The 20,528-nt window shown below is 39.1% G+C and overlaps 1 protein-coding gene across 3 annotated transcripts in view; it reads left to right on the forward strand.

Moving 5' to 3' along the window:
• Positions 1 to 15,487, forward strand: part of amacr (alpha-methylacyl-CoA racemase) — a 59,554-nt gene extending 44,067 nt beyond the window's left edge. Inside the window, exon 7 of one of the 3 annotated variants that reach the window (XM_061926963.1) lies at positions 15,446 to 15,487. In XM_061926963.1, the coding sequence (XP_061782947.1) occupies positions 15,446 to 15,472 (27 nt within the window). In that variant the 3' untranslated portion in view covers positions 15,473 to 15,487. Of the gene's footprint in view, positions 1 to 4,499; positions 5,079 to 15,445 lie in introns of those variants that run through there. The other 2 variants (XM_061926960.2, XM_061926961.2) reach the window with 2 other exon arrangements.
• The last annotated feature ends 5,041 nt before the right edge of the window (positions 15,488 to 20,528 follow it).

Here is a 20,528-nt window from a genome sequence, read left to right on the forward strand (position 1 = left end):
GGGAGTACCTGAGTCATGGGGGCTGGCTGCGGCTCAGGCACAGGGGGTGCGAGACCAGGCTTGGTCATTTGGGTGAGCAAAAGTTGCACCTGTTCCGCAAGTTGGCCCACCTGGGAGGTAACAGCGGTCTGAAAGTTCTCTTGGATTCGGCCGATCCCCTGGATTACCTGGCCCAAGACTGCCACCTGCTCCTCATGAGCGGAGAGGCGGGATTCCTGCGCAGGAAGGGTCGCGGCCCACTGCTTCGATCCTGCTGTGTCCATACTCGCCAGAGTGTACTGTCACGACCAGAACAGGACTCTGAACACAGATGCAGGATTTTAAGACAATATATTTATTTGCACAAGGGAAGGGGTCCAAAACAGGAGAAATAAACAGGCTATAAAAACACAACTGACCTGAGCTCTAAACAAACAAAAATATCAATAACTCAAAAACGCTCTGTCTACGGAGGGAAAAAGGGGCTATGAACAAAAAACTACTAAGTATAACAAAAACCGCTCCAATGGAGGTGATGCTAGGAAGCTAATCTTACCTGAGAAAACTTACAAATCAAAATACTCCCATGGATCCAAAAGAAATACAAGAAACGTGGCTGTGGCTGTGGACAATGCTATGGCAAGGGAACGCTGGAGGTACGCACATGAAGTAACGAGACACTCTGGCACAAGACAAGAGGAGGACGAGACATTTATACACATGAGGGAGTGTGACACAGGTGGGAACAATCAGGCAATCAGGAGAGACATCAGACCAGTGAAACAGGAGGAAGGGCAAGTGACCTGAAACGAGAGGGAGAGTTAACCTTTCAAAATAAAACAGGAAATGGCAAGACAACATGACAACAGACGAAACCCAGACAAGACTTCACCCAGGTGTGACAGATCCCTTGCCCGGATCATGTTTTGTTTAGTTTTTGACTCCCTCAGTTCCGGTTTTGAGCGCCCCTGGGTTTGTGTTTTGGTCCCGATGGGTGCAGACTGGTTTCACCTGCCTCTGATTAGTGTTCGGCACGCTCACCTGCTGCCGGGCACTAATCAGAGAGCTACTTATTCCCGTTTTACGCCACAGTCAGTCTGGTTCTCTTATTTTCTTCATGCAACATTTACGTTTGTGATCCACGCTTTTGATTCTTGATTCATGTGCTAAGTTTTTTCGGCACGCTTGTTTTGTTTGTTTGTTCCTGCCTGATTTAAGAGAATAAATCACTGTCTTACCTGCACCTTGACTCCGGAGTTTCCATCTGCATCCTGGGAGAACGACCCACGCATAAACATGCGACCCAGACGTGACAGTTATAGCATTTTTGCAAAATGAGACAAATTAATTTTGGTTCTGAAAATTCTACACACCATACTCTATAATGATTTGTTTTTGTTTTTTGCAAATGTTTTAGAAATAAAGAGGAATGGGTGAAACCGCCCAAAGATAGTTGTTCCAAGCTTGTTAAAAAAAGTACCAATGATTGTCACACACACACTAGGTGTGGTGAAATTATTCTCTGCATTTGACCCATCAACCTTGACCACTCCCTGGGATGTGAGGGGAGCAGTGAGCACTGGCGGTGGCCGCGCCCAGGAATCATTTTGGTGATTTAACCTCCAATACCAACCCTTAATGCTGAGTGTCAAGCAGGGAGGTAATGGGTCCCATTTTTATAGTCTTTGGTATGACCTGGCCGGGGTTTGAACTCACAACTAGGGATGATGTTTCATAAGAAATTATCGAGTTCGAGCCTATTATCGAATCCTCTTATCGGACCGATTCCTTATCGAGTCCAGATAGGTTGTTGTATATGGAAAAAAACACACAATATTTGGTTTAACAAAAGCTCACTTTTATTATATAAGAAAAAAAATTAAAATCTAATAAATAAATAAATATTGACTGTTACCCCCCTAAAAAAATAAACTAACTTTGTTACCCAAAGTATATTAAGTGGGATTTTTCAGAAAAACAAATATTTACAGTAACACAAAAACAACCTGTCTCTGTGATCACTATAGGTGTATAAATAATAATATAGTGTTAAATAAAATCAGTCCCTTGGGCACAAAACTGAAAATAATACAGCTCTCCAAAAAGTGCACTTCTGCTGCTATTTGACATAACTGTTTGTTATGATGCTTTGACATTTTTGCACTTTATTTCTTTATTGAAAGAAAATTCTATGAAGAGAAAAGTTGTTTGCAAATGTGGTTACAATGCTAAAAAATGAAAAGTTAAAACTGAAAAAATAAATACACTTTATTGAGTTAACATTATTTCTTTATAGGGGGAAAGATGTGATGTTATGAGCTAGGCTAGGGAATATAACAACTACCCTACCCAGCATGCAACGGGAGTGACGAGCATGCGCGGTAGCCCCGAAAAGTGTTGTTGCATGTCGTCACCCGGCAGCTACGAATGAGGTTATGAGCACGCTGTGAAAGTAAACGTCAAGAACTCAGCCAACACGCCTCGTCTGCATTATTTATAATTAGACAGACAACACATATACAGTGTGATTTTGTTTTGTTTACAAGGTTGAGTTGAGTTTGAGTTTATTTCGAACATGCAAGTATACAACATGATACATGACAATCTCCAGTTTCTCTTTTCAACATGTTCGAAAAGGAGTAGGAAGAAGCAGAGGTAAGAAAAACAAAAGTTAAAAAAGGAAGATGTCATATATGTATGTGCTGCGGTTGCTTTAAGAACGTTGCGTCAGCTGCCGTAAAAGAGGTGCGTTGCTAGCCTGGTTGCTATGTTTCCAGTTGGTCGTAAAAGTGTTCGTCATGTGTTTGTACCCTGCTCAAATCTCTCAGTAAAGTTATTCATTGGATTATACCTTTTGTTTTGAACTTTAATACACCTTGGAGCGCTTTTTCCGGTCCATTGTTTTTCCTGCTTTCCCTATCTGCGCCTAATGACTGAGCTACGTGACGTCATTTCTTGTGATGTCTCACGAGGCATTTCTGGTCGGGACGGGATTGGTCCCAGGGATTCGAATAAAGAACCAACTCTTTTTCTTTACTATAGTGGTCTCGATAACGGGTACCGGTTCTCAAAAAGGGATTCGAGTCCGAGGACTCGGTTCTTTTCTTATCGAACAACCGGGAAAACCGGTTTTAAGTATCATCCCTACTCACGACCTACCGATCTCAGGGCGGACACTCTAACCACCAGGCCACTGAGCCGTGGCATTGTATTCAAAAAAAGACTTGAGGCTGTAATTGCTGTCAAAGGTGCATCAACAAAGTATTAAGCATCCATCCATCCATTTTCTACCGCTTATTCCCTTTGGGGTCGCGGGGGGGCGCTGGAGCCTATCTCAGCTACAATCGGGCGGAAGGCGGGGTACACCCTGGACAAGTCGCCACCTCATCGCAGAAGTATTAAGCAAGGACTGTAAAAACTTATGTGATTGTGATTTTTTTTATTGTATTTATTTTTAATGAATTTGCAAAAATTCTGAAAAAAAAACAACCCTTACTTGTATTACCCCCCAAATTTGGAAGCGAAAACGTATGACTTCCACTTTTGTCAGAAATGTTTTTAATTTTAAACGTCCAATTTTCCAAACACCGTCGTCGTTACTATTTAAGCTGCACATGCTCCATTTTTGTATCGCACCCGACCAACCCTTAAGAGTCGAGCCCTGCGGTTAAAGAAGACCAATTGTGGTACTTTTGTCAGAAATGTACAAGCAAAGTGTTTTCAACTTAACCAGACCAATCACGAGTGAGTTACTGTGCACCCGTATGCTACTCCTACGCAATCATTATTGCATGCAGCCTCAGAAATGCCGAGAAGGGAAAAAAGGAACTTTGAACACAGCAGGACGCAACTATTACATTCAAAATTGGCCATAAAACACTGTGGGGGTGAAGCATTGGCAAATCATTATTCACTTCCAGTTTTTGTAAGTAATCAAAACCAAAAGATTTGGGCTAAGACCTTCTGATTTGAAGCATTGGAAAGCCATGTGGGCTCAGCCTTGGATATGTGTGGTAGATTGTAATAGGCATTTTTTGGAGTCAGACACTGGAGGCTTTTGTTAGAATATTTTTGGAGAGTGACGTCACTGGAGGAACACTTCTGCACTCTGACCATGTCATCAGATCAGCCATACTGGAAATAGGCGAACATTGGCAAGCTATGTGCTGTTTATCATTCACAGTCCTTATGTAAGACAAGAACACATATGCGTAGATTTCTTTTATGCATTGGAAATCGTAAATAAATAGCCAACAATTGAATCAACAGATTGAGGATCATTTATTGTGCCCATTATACTTTCTCAAAAAACATCCACAAAGCGCCAACAATGCTCCATTTACATGTTGTGACTTGAAAATTAACCAAATATGAGTGTTATTGTTATTATAAGTGCTAACGCAGACGGACTATTTTAGCGGCGCATTGATAGCAGTAGTTTACGCTTCTGATGTTGACACACTGAGCCGACGGCTGCTCAAACGTCCATCCATCCATTTTCTACCGTTTGTCCCTTTCAGGGTCGCGGGGGGTGCTGGAGCTTAACTAAGCTGCATTCGGGCAGAAGGCGGTGTACACTCTGGACAAGTCGCCACCTCATCGCAGAGCCAACACAGAGAGACAGACAACATTCACACACTAAAGCCAATTTAGTGTTGCCAATCAACCTATCCCCAGGCGCATGTCTTTGGAGGTGGGAGGAAGCCGGAGTACCCGAAGGGAACCCACGCAGTCACGGGGAGATTGTGCAAAATCCACACAGAAAGATCCCGAGCCCAAGATCGAACCCAGGTCTTTTGTATTGTGAGGCACACACACTAACCCCTGTTTCATCGTGCTGCCCGTATCAAACTTGCTAGAAGTACCGTATTTTTCGGACTATAAGTCGCAGTTTTTTTCATAGTTTGGCCGGGCTCCATTGCGATTTATATATGTTTTTTTCCTTCTTTATTATGCATTTTCGGCAGGTGCGACTTATACTCCGGTGCGATTTATACTCCGAAAAATACGGTAAATTCTAGATTATAATTCATGCATCGCTCACCTGATAGTCGGCAAATGTGGCCATGGACCGACTTTCACGTCTCCGGGAGATGGCAAAAAGGACCCCGAAAGACACTTCCTGGAGGAACTATTTTTTTAACCCTTCTTGAGGATTGCAATTGAATCTTCATGTAAAGCGGATTATGTGAGCGTCCTGTCAGTCGGCATCCCAGCGAGACTGGAAATATTACAGTAAGTGTTTTTTTCATTAAAATGGTTAGTTTGCACTGAGCAATACTGCGGATTCTAGTGTCACAATCAGGGGCGCCGCTAGGGATTTTGGGCCCCATGAAAAGAATCTTTACAGGGCCCCCAACACAGTGTCATTATTTTTTCTGTATTATAATTTCATCATCATTAGGGGCCTCTCTGGGCCCCCCTCCATCATGGGCCCCTAGAATCCGTCTCCTTTACCCCCCCTTTTCGGCGCCCTTGGTCACAATAAAGCTACATCCGCCGGGTAACAGTCGGCTTATTGCTCATCCTCTTTGTGTTCGGGCTCAAAAATATAAGGTTCTGGGTCATAATTTTCCAAAAGTAATCGTTGTTGGCTCTCACAAAGTCTGCTTGATTCACATTGATGTTGATGGGGAAGGACTCTATGGTTCCTAATGCTACGTCACGGATCACGTAACTGGCTTCCCCATTAACTCTTAAAATGGCTCGGGAATCTCCGTTAGATTGTTACTATTTTGATCATATCTATTTATTTGTAAACTTTGGAAGTTTTTTGGTGTCATACATCAGAAATATATGGTAATAGCTTCAATATAAAGGCAACTTGTTTTTCCTGGTACTTTCACATTTAGATTTAAAATGTATATTTAAAATGTTACATTTATATTTAGATTCAACATTTGATACTTAGATTGAACATTTATACTTACATTTTACATTTTACAGTTAGATTTAACATTTAGATCAGTGGTTCTTAACCTTGTTGGAGGTTCCGAACCCCACCAGTTTCATATGTGCATTCACCAAACCCGAACCGTAATCATAAAATAATGTTATTATATTAAAGAAATACTAATAAAGATATATTTTACAAACGGAAAGATACAGGAATGTACACATGATCCCATGTTTACATCTCATTGTGCAACATGTGAATGTTTTGGTGGGAACTAAATGCGATATCTGAAAGGGGTACACATTATTTCCAAAGTAGGACCCCCACCCAGACATATAATACTAGTACACAGTTCATGAAAAACAATATGTTATAGTCATTGTAAGTGGGCCAAAACACTTATATTAGAAAATAATCTCATGGAAATGACTGCTGTCATTTGATTATAATAATAATACATTGAACTTGTTATTTAGTCAGGTTTGGGACAGGTGTGCTGCAGGTGTGACCACAGTGCATGTGCACGTCTGACGTCGCTCACATGTGCTCCACCGAATGCTCAAGGAGTTTTTGCGTTTGCTCACGCATATGGAAAATTAGAGGGAACATTGTTTGGGGGTATCCATAATACGCCGACAGGGAGAAGTTTTTATTTACACGATGAGTCGGGTGTGTCTTGACCTCCGTGGCGAAGGCTCTGCCGAACCCCTGAGGCCGACTCACCAAACCCCTAGGGTTCGATCGAACCCAGGTTAAGAACCACTGATTTAGATGTATATCTAACATTTGAATTTAACATTTAGATTTAGATTTAACATTTAGACTGAGATGATGAGGTGGCAACTTGTCAAGGGTGTACCTCCTCCTTTCCGCCCGAGTGCAGCTGGAATAGGCTCCAGCACCCCCCTGCGACGCCGAGAGGGACACGCGGTAGATAATGAATGGATGGATGTTCAATCTAAATCTAAATATTTACATTTGTATTTCAAATTCATAGGTAACGCTTATTTTTAAAATTTTAATTTAGATACAGCATTTAGATTTGAAAAAACAACAACAAATCAGACGGCAATAGCTTTTCGACCTGGTCTTGCACTTTCTCTCTGCACTTGCAAAGATATTTTAGCCCTTTGGCAAAGTCAGCAACCACATAAACGTCCTTTTTTTAATTTTTTATAATGGTTGCAATTTTGGACTTGTTTCTTCCATATTTATGGGCCAATCCGTGCGTCAATAGCGCTGCCACACTTGCCAACCCTCCCAATTTTCCCGGGAGACTCCCGAATTTCAGTCCCCCCCCCCCGAAAATCTCCGGGGGCAACCATTCTCCCGAATTTCTCCCGATTTCCACCCGGACAACAATATTGGGGGCGTGCCTTAAAGGCACTGCCTTTAGCTGTCAGGCTTGGACGAAGGAAGGGACTCAGATGCAGAGATGTGATTCCAAATAAAGCTTTTATTTTGAAAAACTCTTTAAGCCTCCAGAGCCGAGTAAATTCAAATACTATGAAATTACAAAAATAGATATCGACAAAATGTTCCAAAAGGGAAAAACCGAAAATCACTCCGAAAGGAGGAAATACAAAAATAAGGACAATTATAATTAGCACCGTATCTGTTATCAAAAAACTTTAACAAAAAACGCTCCAACAGGAGGAAGAAAATAAAGACTATAAAACTTACTACTCTAATAAATGTAAACAAAAAATCACTCAAAAACTTTGAGGAAAAATCATTAGGGAAAAATTATAACTCACCACTGCGGTAGAAAAAAGGTTGAATAACAAAAGTCGCTCTGAGGGAGGAGAAAAAGTTAATTCAAAATTACAGCGTGGGATATTCTGGAAACAAGGACGTAGACGTGGGACAAGGCAAGGCATGGACATGAACATGAACATGGAACGCAAGACAGGCACGAAAGCTCGAGACCATCTGGCACAGAACAAGGGGAGGCATGGGCTTATATAGAACATGAGGGTAATGGGAAACAGGTGGAAACAATCAAGGGTCAGGAATGACGTCAGACTGGTGACACAAGAGGAAGGACCCGTGATCTGAAACAAGAGGAGTTGCTTTTCAAAATAAAACATGTAAATCACAAGACAGAAAAAACCAAGACAAGACTTCCCTCACCGCGGTCTGACATTAGCGTCCTCTCTCACCTGAAAAGGAGACTATTATACATGTGTCCGTTATTCATAGGTTTATCTATAACCCATAAAGTAGGCAGGCACGGAGCTATTTCTCAGCGTGTGTTTATTCCAGCCGGCACGTTAATACACTGACACACAACATCCGGATTCCCATCATGCATTGCTTCAAAACTACGGCAAGTAGTAATGTCCAAAAACATAACAGAGACGAAGCAGAAGAACGAAGAAGAGACATGGCGACGACGAATAAGAAGAAGAAGTACGCTTGCAAGTTCCAAAATGATTGGACAAAATAATTTCAGTTCATCCAGGACAGCTCGAAGGGGAAGGTGTATGCTGCCTGCACATTTTGTAGATCAGACTTCTCCATTGAACACGGTGGCCGAACGGATATACTCATTCATTAACGGATTATTTATATATATATATATATATATATATATATATATATATATATATATATATATATAGGAAATACTTGAAAATATATACAGCGGCACACAAAATGAATGAATCGTTCGTACTCCGAGACATTGTTCGCACACATTGTTCGCTCGATGTAAAGATTTGTAGACGGAAAAGGTCGCAAATAAAAGCGCTTGTAAATCAAGGTTCCACTGTACATGACTCAGTTTTAAGGTCACGGTCTGGGTTCAGTCGGGGAACAAAACACAAAACATTAAACTGCCTCGCATTTGTTTAATCAGCTTTAAAATGAAATAAGGCTGTTGGCAGGAGCTCTGTGCTCTTGTGTCATCCTTTTGTGTTCCTGATGTTGTTTTCATGTGGGGTTTTTTTTGGCCTTTTGGTTCGGGACCCTTTGGGACTGTGCGACAAGGAGTGGCACTTTCGTGACTTCTGCGGTGCTATTTTCTGGGTCTTCCTCCCGGGAGACTTTTGGCCGTGCAGACCAGCTGATTGGGTCTCTGCCACACCAGAGTCCGTTTGGAGAGACTGGAGGAGATGCAGATGAAGAGACAGGGCTGCGGAGCTGGCGCTACATGCCGGGACGGACAAGCTCCACAGTGTCTTGGCTGAATGAGCAGGTATCGGACACTTCGGTTTACTTGGACGTATCCTCGCTCATCCATGCGGACTGGACGCTGGCCGAGAGTTGGTGGGCGGCCGAGGATGGAGTCGGCTCTCTTGGTTGCTTTGTTGGGTCCGCTCCTGTCTCTGGCCATGCTTCCCGCACCCCAGCAGACGAAGAACGTGGAACACCGCAGAGGCCTCCACAGTGTACTATATGTTTTTTGTTGTTTTTGTTTTACTTATGTGCTGACTGTGTGTAGAAGTGGCTGGTTGCATCAGCTTTGCTCTTTTAATTTCTTTAATGTCCTTTGTGTTCGTTGATGTTTCCCTCTTGTGTGCTATGGCTATGAGTTTTTTTTACCCCCTTGGCCTCAGTCTGGACCCCCTCTCCAGGGGCTCAGGCTTAGACTGAATTTTTTTTTTCCTCGCCCCCCACCCCTCCCCAGCGTTTACTTGTTTCTCACCTTTTTCGTAAGGGGCGCCGGAAGTTGGCAGACCCGTCAGCAATCCTGTTCTGTCTCCCTGTAATGTTTGTCTGTTCTTGAATGGGATTGTGCTGAAAATCTTAATTTCCCCTCGGGGATTATTAAAGTATTTCTGATTCTGATTCTGATTCTGAAGTTATACTTCCTGTACCTCACATAAATGCCATATGTGTACCTTATTTTTACCGGTTTTTTTCCATGATGGCGGCACTGTATGGGGTGCTGGGTGCGGGAGATCTGTGCTCTTATGTGTTCTTGATGCTTCCCTCATGTTTTCATGTGTTTTTTTGCCTTTTCGGTTGGGGCCCTTTGAGACTGCGCAACAGGGTTTGGCGCTTTTGTGTCACTTTCGTGCGATGTACCGTATTTTTCGGAGTATAAGTCGCTCCGGAGTATAAGTCGCACCAGCCGAAAATGCACAATAAAGAAGGAAAAAAACATATATTAGTCGCACTTTTTACATTTAATACGTTGGAAAAACTGGTTTTTTTTAAATAAAAATGTGTAAAAAAAAAATTCCCAGTCCACGAGCATCCTCATTCATAACACGCTCTCTTAGATTTCCAAGTTATGATACATTATTTATTGACTGTATCTAAAAAAGATAAAAATATATTTTTATTTAAATGAAGATATGAAATAATCCTAAATGAAATACAATGACTTGGTTTATATTATTGTATATACTAGGTCATAAAATCAGTGTCAGTTGAGTCGGTCCATAGGTTGCCTGTAGGGATTTTTAATGTCCAGCAGATGTCAGTATTTAGTGACACAGTATCGACACAGTTTCAATACAGTTTTGCAAGGTGTCGAAACGTTTCATGACGCCCCATCAACCCATCACTAGAAAAGGAAACGTAGCACAGGGCGAAAAACAATAAACGGAAAATCTACACGGATCTAATAATCAAAAAACAACAATCTACGATTAACTGCACCAAAAGAAAATCGCTCACGAAGAGGAGACACAAAGCTATAAACAGAAACGACACTATAAAGGGCTAAGAAAACTACAAATTAAAGCGCTCCAAGAGGAGGGAAAAAAGAAGGCAGAGCACTATGAAACTAACAAAAAAAAAAACTGATCCAAAAACTTTAGCAAATCAAAATCACTCTTCTTCAGAAGGTACAAAGAAAACAAAGAACAAAACAAGGCAATACTTAGCGACTTGGACAAGACTGTGGAAGACAGCTGGAGGTACACGATCAGACGATATACTCTGGCAACAAGACAGGGGAAGACGAGGGCTATATACACATGAGGGAGGGTGACACAGGTGGGCACAATCAGGAAAGACATCAGACAGGAGGAAAGGCAAGTGGCCTGAAACGGGACGAGGATTAGACTTTCAACATAAAACATGAAGTTCGCTAGACAACCCCAAAACAGGACTTCCCTCACCGCAGTGTGACAAGTGCCATTTCTAATATAAAGTAGTGTAAAGTTCTTACTTATATCTGTCAGTAAACTCGCCATGAAAGCGCTAAAACATACCGGCATAGTGAGTTTAAATTATTCACCCAAGGAGCTTTAGTTATTAGAGTTCCGGTCGGACGGTTATTCAGGGGACACATTTCTGGTGTGGTTGTTTCCGGATGAGGAGATGCTGCTCCTTTATTGATTTAAGTAAAGTCTGAATGTCATTAAAACAGTTACCGTATTTTTCGGAGTATAAGTCGCTCCAGGGTATAAGTCGCACCGGCCGAAATTGCATAATAAAGAAGGAAAAAAACATATATAAGTCGCACTGGAGTATAAGTCGCATTTTTTGGGGAAATTTATTTGATAAAACCCAACACCAAGAATAGACATTTGAAAGGCAATTTAAAATAAATAAAGAATAGTGAACAACAGGCTGAATAAGTGTACGTTATATGAGGCATAAATAACCAACTGAGAACGTGCCTGGTATGTTAACGTAACATATTATGGTATAAGAGTCATTCAAATAACTATAACATATAGAACATGCTATACGTTTACCAAACAATCTGTCACTCCTAATCGCTAAATCCCATGAAATCTTATACGTCTAGTCTCTTACGTGAATGAGCTAAATAATATTATTTGATATTTTACGGTAGTGTGTTATTAATTTCACACATAAGTCGCTCCTGAGTATAAGTCGCACCCCCGGCCAAACTATGAAAAAAACTGCGATTTATAGTCCGAAAAATATGGTATGTAGAAATGGCAGCTGGTTGCATCACCTCTGTGCTCTTTTAAGTTGTTTTATGTCCTTTGGGTTCTTTGATGCTTCCCACTTGTTTTCATATGGGTTTTTTTTTATTGTGAAAATGCTGTATCTGCCCAGCAACCACATGATTTCCCCATTGTGGGATTAAAAAAAATATCCTATGAATTGTTAAACACTAATGTCAGCACGAGGCATTGATCTCAGGAGATCACAGTTGGGAGAAGTCAAATAATAACAAACATCTAAGGATTTGATTGCAGTCACGAGTGAGGTCATTTGCCCTGAGAAAATAGCTCAGATGATGCATGATATGCACGATGTTCAAATGCACGTCTACTTTACTCATTTTTTTGTGTTTTATCACAATGGTTTTAAAGTAGAACCAGCTTGGTATTGCTTTGGAACACATCGCCTTTTATTCAAATGGAAAAAAGGCCTTTTTATCAGGACGAAAGATAAGTTCACAACCAAAGGCTTTTATCTTCCTCTACAGCAAATGATGATAATCACAAGAGGCTACTAATGGCCTCAAGAGTCTCACTGGGTCTTACTTAAGGGACGACGACAAACACATGATGGTTTGCTGTAATGACGATGAGGCCGGATGACTGTGCACCAATCACACTTTCATCTGCCTTTTTATAACATCACGTTATATATGATAAGTTTAGTTGGGTTCTAGATAACCAAGGGAGAAGCATTAGCTAACATTATTTTTAACATTATGTGTTAGCTAATGAAGTGTAATTCTGGTCTTGTCATCCTCGTCCGGACAGAAGGGTGACACGGCAGTGCGGCAAGAGACGTCGGAGACACTTTACTAAACCTAATGTTTAGAGATGTCCGATAAATGCGTTAAAATGTAATATCGGAAATTATCGGTATCGTTTTTTTTTATTTATTTTTTTTTTTATTAAATCAACATAAAAAACACAAGATACACTTACAATTAGTGCACCAACCCAAAAAAAAGGGTTGTTTCTTTCTGTTATTAATGTTCTGGTTCCTACATTATATATCAATATATATCAATACAGTCTGCAGGGATACAGTCCGTAAGCACACATGATTGTGCGTGCTGCTGGTCCACTAATAGTACTAACCTTTAACAGTTAATTTGACTCATTTTCATTAATTACTAGTTTCAATGTAACTGTTTTTATATTGTTTTACTTTCTTTTTTTATTCAAGAAAATGTTTTTAATTTATTTATCTTATTTTATTTTATAAAAAATTTTTAAAAGTACCTTATCTTCACCATATCTGGTTGTCCAAATTAGGCATAATAATGTGTTAATTCCACGACTGTATATATCGGTTGATATCGGTATCGTTAATTAAAGAGTTGGACAATATCGGAATATCGGATATCGGCAAAAAGCCATTATTGGACATCCCTTCTAATCTTGCTTTATTACAAGCGAGCGTCATTATTCAGGGCTGCAGGAGAAAGTCAAAAATATATGTCCCTCCTCACTTGGAGAAGCCAAAACATCAGTTTTATATCCCTCCTTCCTGTGTGTGTGTGTGTGTGTGTGTGTGTGTGTGTGTGTGTGTGTGTGTGTGTGTGTGTGTGTGTGTGTTAAGTCAGGAGAGCACATCCTGACCATAAAAGGAGATGTTAATGTTTCAGAACTTAAATGTTGTTAAATGTTGGCGCTGAGCTAGACAGGTAGTCTCTTGTGGAGAATGCTTATATTTTTAAAGGCCTACTGAAATGCGATTTTCTTATTTAAACGGGGATAGCAGGTCCATTCTATGTGTCATACTTGATCATTTTCGTGATATTGCCATATTTTTGCTGAAAGGATTTAGTAGAGAACATCGACGAAAAAGTTCGCAACTTTTGGTCGCTGATAAAAAAGCCTTGCCTGTACCGGAAGTAGCAGACGAGTAGCGTGACGTCACAGGTTGTGGAGCTCCTCACATCTGCACATTGGTATTTTTTATTTTTTATTTTTTTATTTTATTTTTTATTTTTTTATTAAATCAACATAGAAAAAACACTCGATACACTTTCAACTAGTGCATCAACCCAAAAAAAAAAAACCTTCCTCCCCCATTCACACTCACACACCCACTCACACAAAAGGGGTTGTTTCTTTCTGCTACCAATATTCTGGTTCCCACAACATGGACAACACTTCTGCAAGGGACACAGTCCCTGAAGCACACTTGATTGTATGTGCTGCTGGTCCACTAACATTTTCATTTAATTACTATTTTTTTTTCTTTTTATGTAATTATTTTTATATTGTTTTACTTTCTTTTTTATCCAAGAAAATATTTATTTATCTTATCTAAAGAAAAAAAAGGACTTTATCTTCACCAGAGCAGGTTGTAAATGAAATTAGATTTGTTTAAAGGGTTTTTAAAACCAGGTCCAGTCCAGATAATGTCCAAGTCGGGTTCAGCAACACACACCTTCATTCATGTACACTGAAAACAAATTAAAAAAAATAAATAAATAAACATTTGGGAACACAACAGATTGCATATAATATATATAAAAAAAATTCATTTTCCAAAAAAAAAAAAAATTGTATGTACAGTCCAGATTATGTTCAGGTCACTCAAAATTAGGGAACACAACAACAGATAGCATATAATCTATAAACATAATTACACTTTCAACATAAGCCTTTGAGGACATCCCATCTTTTTTTTATGTTTTTTAGCATCATTATCGTTTTCAACCATGTAACTTTCTAAAGTTAAAAAATACTGAATAAAAGTTTAAAAAAAAGTAATACTAAGTGAATATCTTTTTTTTGGCCTTAAAAATAAACCTTCTACCGAGTACTATAGTTAAATTGATTAAATCATGATTGTCAATGAACTCTCCCAAAATAACAGAAACCACATCAAGCTTCATAAACAAACCAATCCTTAAACACATTTTTTCAACTTCCACCCAAAACGAAGACACAATATGACAATACCAAAACAAATGCAGGGTGGATTGAGACTCCTGACAACAAAATCGGCAGTCATCTGACTCCGTCATATTCCATAATTTTAACATTTTCCCCGTGGGTAAGAAGTTATAAATAATTTTAATTTGAAAATAACGATTTTGCACATCAATAGTAGTTTTATAGATTAGTTTGAATATGGCATCCCACGGCAACGGGCAGTCAAAAAAGTCCTCCCATTTTCCATATGTGTTGTATGGGACAGCCTTCAAAGATTTCTTTATTAAATAAAACTTATACATTTTTCTATTTATTTTAGTTCATTTTTGCCAACTCGAATTTCTTATTAGAGGTTTACAAACTAATAATTTAGTAGTTCCATAATTAATTATTTGTTTCCATCTTTTCCCAATTACTCCAGTTAGTTGATGAAATGAAAAGCTTGAACAAGCATCACCATACATAGTTATAAATTCATCATACTTCATTATCTTACCATTCTCATTGACAATATCATTGACAAAAATGATTCCTCTTTCAAACATATTTTTCCAAAAGAAAGGCTTACAATATTACAATATTAGAGTTCATCCATATTATCTGCTGCAAAATATCGTCTCTTTTTTCTGGCACATAAAATTGAAAACACCACCATGAGTGGATTGTTTCCTTTATGAACCCCGCCATGTTTCCCAGCAGACTCTCTACATAAGAAAAATGGGGGGATCACTTGTAAAAAAGGATACAATTTCTTGTGATACAATACATGTTTTTTGTCCAACAGGACACTTGTGTACCACTCAGTGTTTAAATACATCTTTGGAACAATTGATGCTTTTAAAGACAGACACATAGCTTCAAGGTTGAGAAGTTTCAGGCCCCCATATTCATACTCATTGTACAAAACCTTTCTTTTAATCTTTTCTGGTTTGCCGTCCCAGACAAAATCGAAGACTTTCCGCTCATAAATCTTAAAAAAGTTTTGTGATGGAGCTGGTAATGACAAAAAAAAATAAATAAATTGAGGAATAATTAACGAGTTGACAATAGATATTTTACCATACAAGGTTAAGGATTTCCCTTTCCATAATTGCATAATTTTGTCCAGCTTTCTTAGTCGATTATCATAATTTATTGAGCCTAGGTCTTCCAGATTCTCTGGGACAACAACACCAAGTATGTTAACTGGACCATCTGTCCACAAAACAGGCACTTTGCATTCAATTTGAAAGGACGTTCCCTTTAGATTTCCGATCCTTAACATTTTACATTTATCATAATTAAGCTTAAACCCAGATTGCTGTAAAAATATGTCCAAAAGATCAAGAAGGTTCCGCAAACAATGAGGATTGGGGCTGATAAAGAAGCTTGTATCGTCTGCATACATTGTTATTTTACTTTCAATATTATTATTAATGAGCCCTTCAATATTTTTATTCAATCTAACTTTAATCGCCAATATTTCCATAGCAATAATAAATAAGTATGGAGACAAAGGGCACCCTTGTTTTAGACCTCTTAATAGTGGTATTGTCCCAGAGATGTATCCATTATTGATAATTCTACAGTTAGTTTTATTATATAGCGTCTTGATCCAGTGTAATAAGGAGTTGCCAAAATTGAAAAAAACTAAGCTTTTACAAATAAAATCTACGCTAATTTTGTCAAATGCCAGATCAGCTACAAAAATTAATTCTCTTTTATTTTCCATATTATAATTTTCTATCATTTCTAATAACTGTCTGATATTGTTTCCTATGTTTCTTCCTTGTAGGAAACCTGATTGATCTTGGTGAATAATATTTGACAAAACAGACTTAAGTCGTGTAGCCAAACATTTTGCCAGTATCTTAGCATCGTAACACTGAAGTGTTATTGGCCTCCAATTTTTTCAAATAAACTGGGTCTTTGTACTGACCATTTATTTCCTGTTTCAATAGTAAAGAAATAAAACCTTCTGTTTGAGTGTTAGACAAAAAACCTGTTTTATACGAGTAATTAAAACTAGAAAGCAATGGTTTTTTAAGCTCTTCATAAAATACTTGATAAACCTCAATAGGTATTCCATCTAATCCTGGGGTTTTCCCTGGATGAAAGGATTTAACAGTTTCCACAAGTTCTTCCTCTCTAATGAGGCCTTCACATGAATGGCTTTCTTCTGAAATCAATTTTCTTTCATAATTTTCTGGAAAAAAAATTGTAGTTTCAGGAGGAATTACCGGATTAGAAAAAATATTTTTAAAGTAATTTTCCATTTCTTTCAACAATGTGGTGTGTGTGTCCAATACCTTTCCATTTGTTTTAATAAGCTTGGAAATGTTCTTTATAGAACGATTTTTTGTTTGGATATTTTAAAAATAATTTTGAACACTTCTCACCTTTTTTCATCCAGATTGCTCTGTTGTAGTCATAACTTTTCAATAATTGTTTTTCAACTAAATCTGCTAACTCCTCTTGTTTGGCTGTAAAGGAATTCAGTTGCTCACTAGTTAGATTATCATACTATCAATGTTTTTTGGTAAATCCTCAATTTCTTTCTTTAACTCCTGTTCTGCCATTTTAAGTTGTTGTTTTTTTTCCATAAAGAGTACGAAATGGCATATCCCCTAAAACAACATTTGAAGGCTTCCCAGACTATTTGGGGATTTGATGATCCTACATTATTTTTTAAAAAGTCAGTAATAAATTGCTTTGTTTTTTCAATAAATTCCTCATCCTGTAAAAGCATTTGATTAAACTTCCAATATCCGGGCCCACGTGTATTATCTTCAATTGCAATATTTAATCCTATACAATTATGATCAGAACGCAATTTATCATCGATTGATATTGCAGTCACTTTGTTTAGCAATGAAAATGATATCAAAAAATAGTCAATACGACTTGCACTCTGCACATTGTTTACAATCATGGCCACCAGCAGCGAGAGCGATTGGGACCGAGAAAGCGACGATTTCCCCATTAATTTGAGCGAGGATGAAAGATTCGCGGATGAGGAAAGTGAGAGTGAAGGACTAGAGGGCAGTGGGAGCGATTCAGATAGGGAAGATGCTGTGAGAGGCGGGTGGGACCTGATATTCAGCTGGGAATGACTAAAACAGTAAATAAACACAAGACATAAATATACTCTATTAGCCACAACACAACCAGGCTTATATTTAATATGCCACAAATTAATTCTGCATAACAAACACCTCCCCCCTCCCATCCATATAACCCGCCAATACAACTCAAACACCTGCACAACACACTCAATCCCACAGCCCAAAGTACCGTTCACCTCCCCAAAGTTCATACAGCACATATATTTCCCCAAAGTCCCCAACGTTACGTACGTGAGATGCACATAGCGGCACGCACTTACGGGCAAGCGATCAAATGTTTGGAAGCGTACTCACGGTACCGTGTCTGCGTATCCAACTCAAAGTCCTCCTGGTAAGAGTCTCTGTTGTCCCAGTTCTCCACAGGCCAATGGTAAAGATTGACTGTCATCTTTCGGGAATGTAAACAATGAAACACCGGCCGTGTTTGTGTTGCTGAAGTCGGCCGCAATACACCGCTTCCCACCTACAGCTTTCTGATTTGCTGTCTCCATTATTCATTGAACAAATTGCAAAAGATTCACCAACACAGATGTCCAGAATACTGTGGAATTTTGCGATGAAACAGACGACTTAATAGCTGGCCGCCATGCTGTCTCAAAATGTCCTTTACAATCCGCGACGTCACGCGCTGACGTCATCATACCGAGACGTTTTCAGCAGAATATGTCGCGCGAAATTTAAAATTGCACATTAGTAAACTAACCCGGCCGTATTGGCATCTGTTGCAATGTTAAGATTTCATCATTGATGTATAAACTATCAGACTGCGTGGTCGGTAGTAGTGGGTTTCAGTAGGCCTTTAAGCAGCTGTTGGTAGAACTGTGGCTCGACGGAGCCCACGGCCATGTACTTGGCATCAGATGTCCGGTAGGTGTCGTAGAAGGGTGCGCCGCTATCCAACATATTCTCTCCTCGTGGACGGTCCCACATACCGATGCTGTGGGATTTCCAAACAAAGGAGCCCACGTACGCTGCTCCTTCCACCTGTAAACAGAGCTCGTTAGCGGGGCGATGCAATTACTTTAAGGATGGACAAGTAACTCCATTTCCTGGATCTGCCATAGAAATTGAAATAGAACTACAACATTTTTCTCTAATTGTTCTCAACTACTGTTATTAACAAAAACAGTACTGTCTAGAGAGGTTGACAGCTATTGCGGAAGTGTGGCAAGGACGTAGCTCAACTTCAAGTAACTGACCTGTTACTTCTTTAGACCGCAAACTGGTGGCGCCTGAACCAACAGCCCCTCTACTGTTTGCAGCCAGGTATAGCACCACCTTGTTAATTATTGAATACTCAAATCAGTTCTACACGTGCGTACATACAGCCGTGGTCAAAAGTTTACAAAGACTTGTAAAGAACAAAATGTCATGGCTGTCTTGAGTTTCCATTAATTCCTACAACTCTTATTTTTTTTGTGATAAAGTGATTGGAGCACATACTTGTTGGTCACAAAAAGCATTCATGAAGTTTGGTTCTTTTATGAATTTATTATGGGTCTACTGAAAATGTGAGCAAATCTGCTGGGTCAAAAGTATACATACAGCAATGTTAATATTTGGTTACATGTCTCTTGGCAAGTTTCACTGCAATAAGGTGCTTTTTGGTAGCCATCTACAAGCTTCTGGTTGAATTTTTGACCACTCCTCTTGACAAAATAGTGCAGTTCAGCTAAATTTGTTGGTTTTCTGACATGGACTTGTTTCTTCAGCATTGTCCACACGTTTAAGTCATGACTTTGGGAAGGCCATTCTAAAACCTTAATTCTAGCCTGATTTAGCCATTCCTTTACCACTTTTGACGTGTGTTTGGTGTCACTGTCCTGTTGGAACACCCAACCATGCCCAAAACCCAACCTCCGGGCTGATGATTTTAGGTTGTCCTGAAGAATTTGGAGGTAATACTCCTTTGTCCACACCTTTAAGTCAGGACTTTGGGAAGGTCATTCCCATAGAGAATTTGTGGGGTATTGTGAAGAAGAAGCTGAAAGACACCAGACCCAATAATGCAAATGAGCTAAAGGTCGCTATTGAAGCATCCTGGACATCCATAACACCTCAGCAATGCCACAGGCTGATTGCCTCCATGCCACGCCGCATTGATGCAGTAATCCGTGCAAAAGGATTCCCAACCAAGTACTGAGTGCATTAATTGACATTTTCATATGTTTGATTTTGTTTTCCTGTTATAAATCTTTTTTTTTTTTACTTGGTCTGAAGAAATATTCTAATTTTTTGAGATGGGATTTTTGAGTTTTGTTAAGCGGTATGCCATAATCAGCAATATTAAAATAATAAAAGGCTTGCAATATTTCAGTTGATGTGTAATGAATCCAGAATGTATGACATTTTCATGTTTTTAGTTGCATTACAGAAAATAAAGGACTTTATCACAATATTCTAATTTTCTGAGAAAGTCCTGTATATAGTATAATGTAGTAACAGACACAATAGGTAATATGCTCAATATTTACCGTATTTTGATCATTTTAATCATTTCTTTCTTTTATTAGTTTTTGTTTCCATAGCAGCGCACTTTTTTGTGTGTGTGTTATAAACAACAAAAACAACTATTTTTGGACAAATGAGGATTCACAACCTTATCTTTTTGAAGCTGAATATACGGAGGATGAACTATTGCTTAGACATTGGAGCAGACGGAAGCCGAGAGAGTTAGATCAGCAAGACATGAAGCTGCAAAATGTGTAAATTTAAGCCATGCTATTTCAACATAAAAATGGAGTGCTACCCAAATAAACCTTA

Source organism: Nerophis lumbriciformis, linkage group LG32, assembly GCF_033978685.3.
Source record: "Nerophis lumbriciformis linkage group LG32, RoL_Nlum_v2.1, whole genome shotgun sequence".
NCBI lineage: Eukaryota > Metazoa > Chordata > Actinopteri > Syngnathiformes > Syngnathidae > Nerophis > Nerophis lumbriciformis.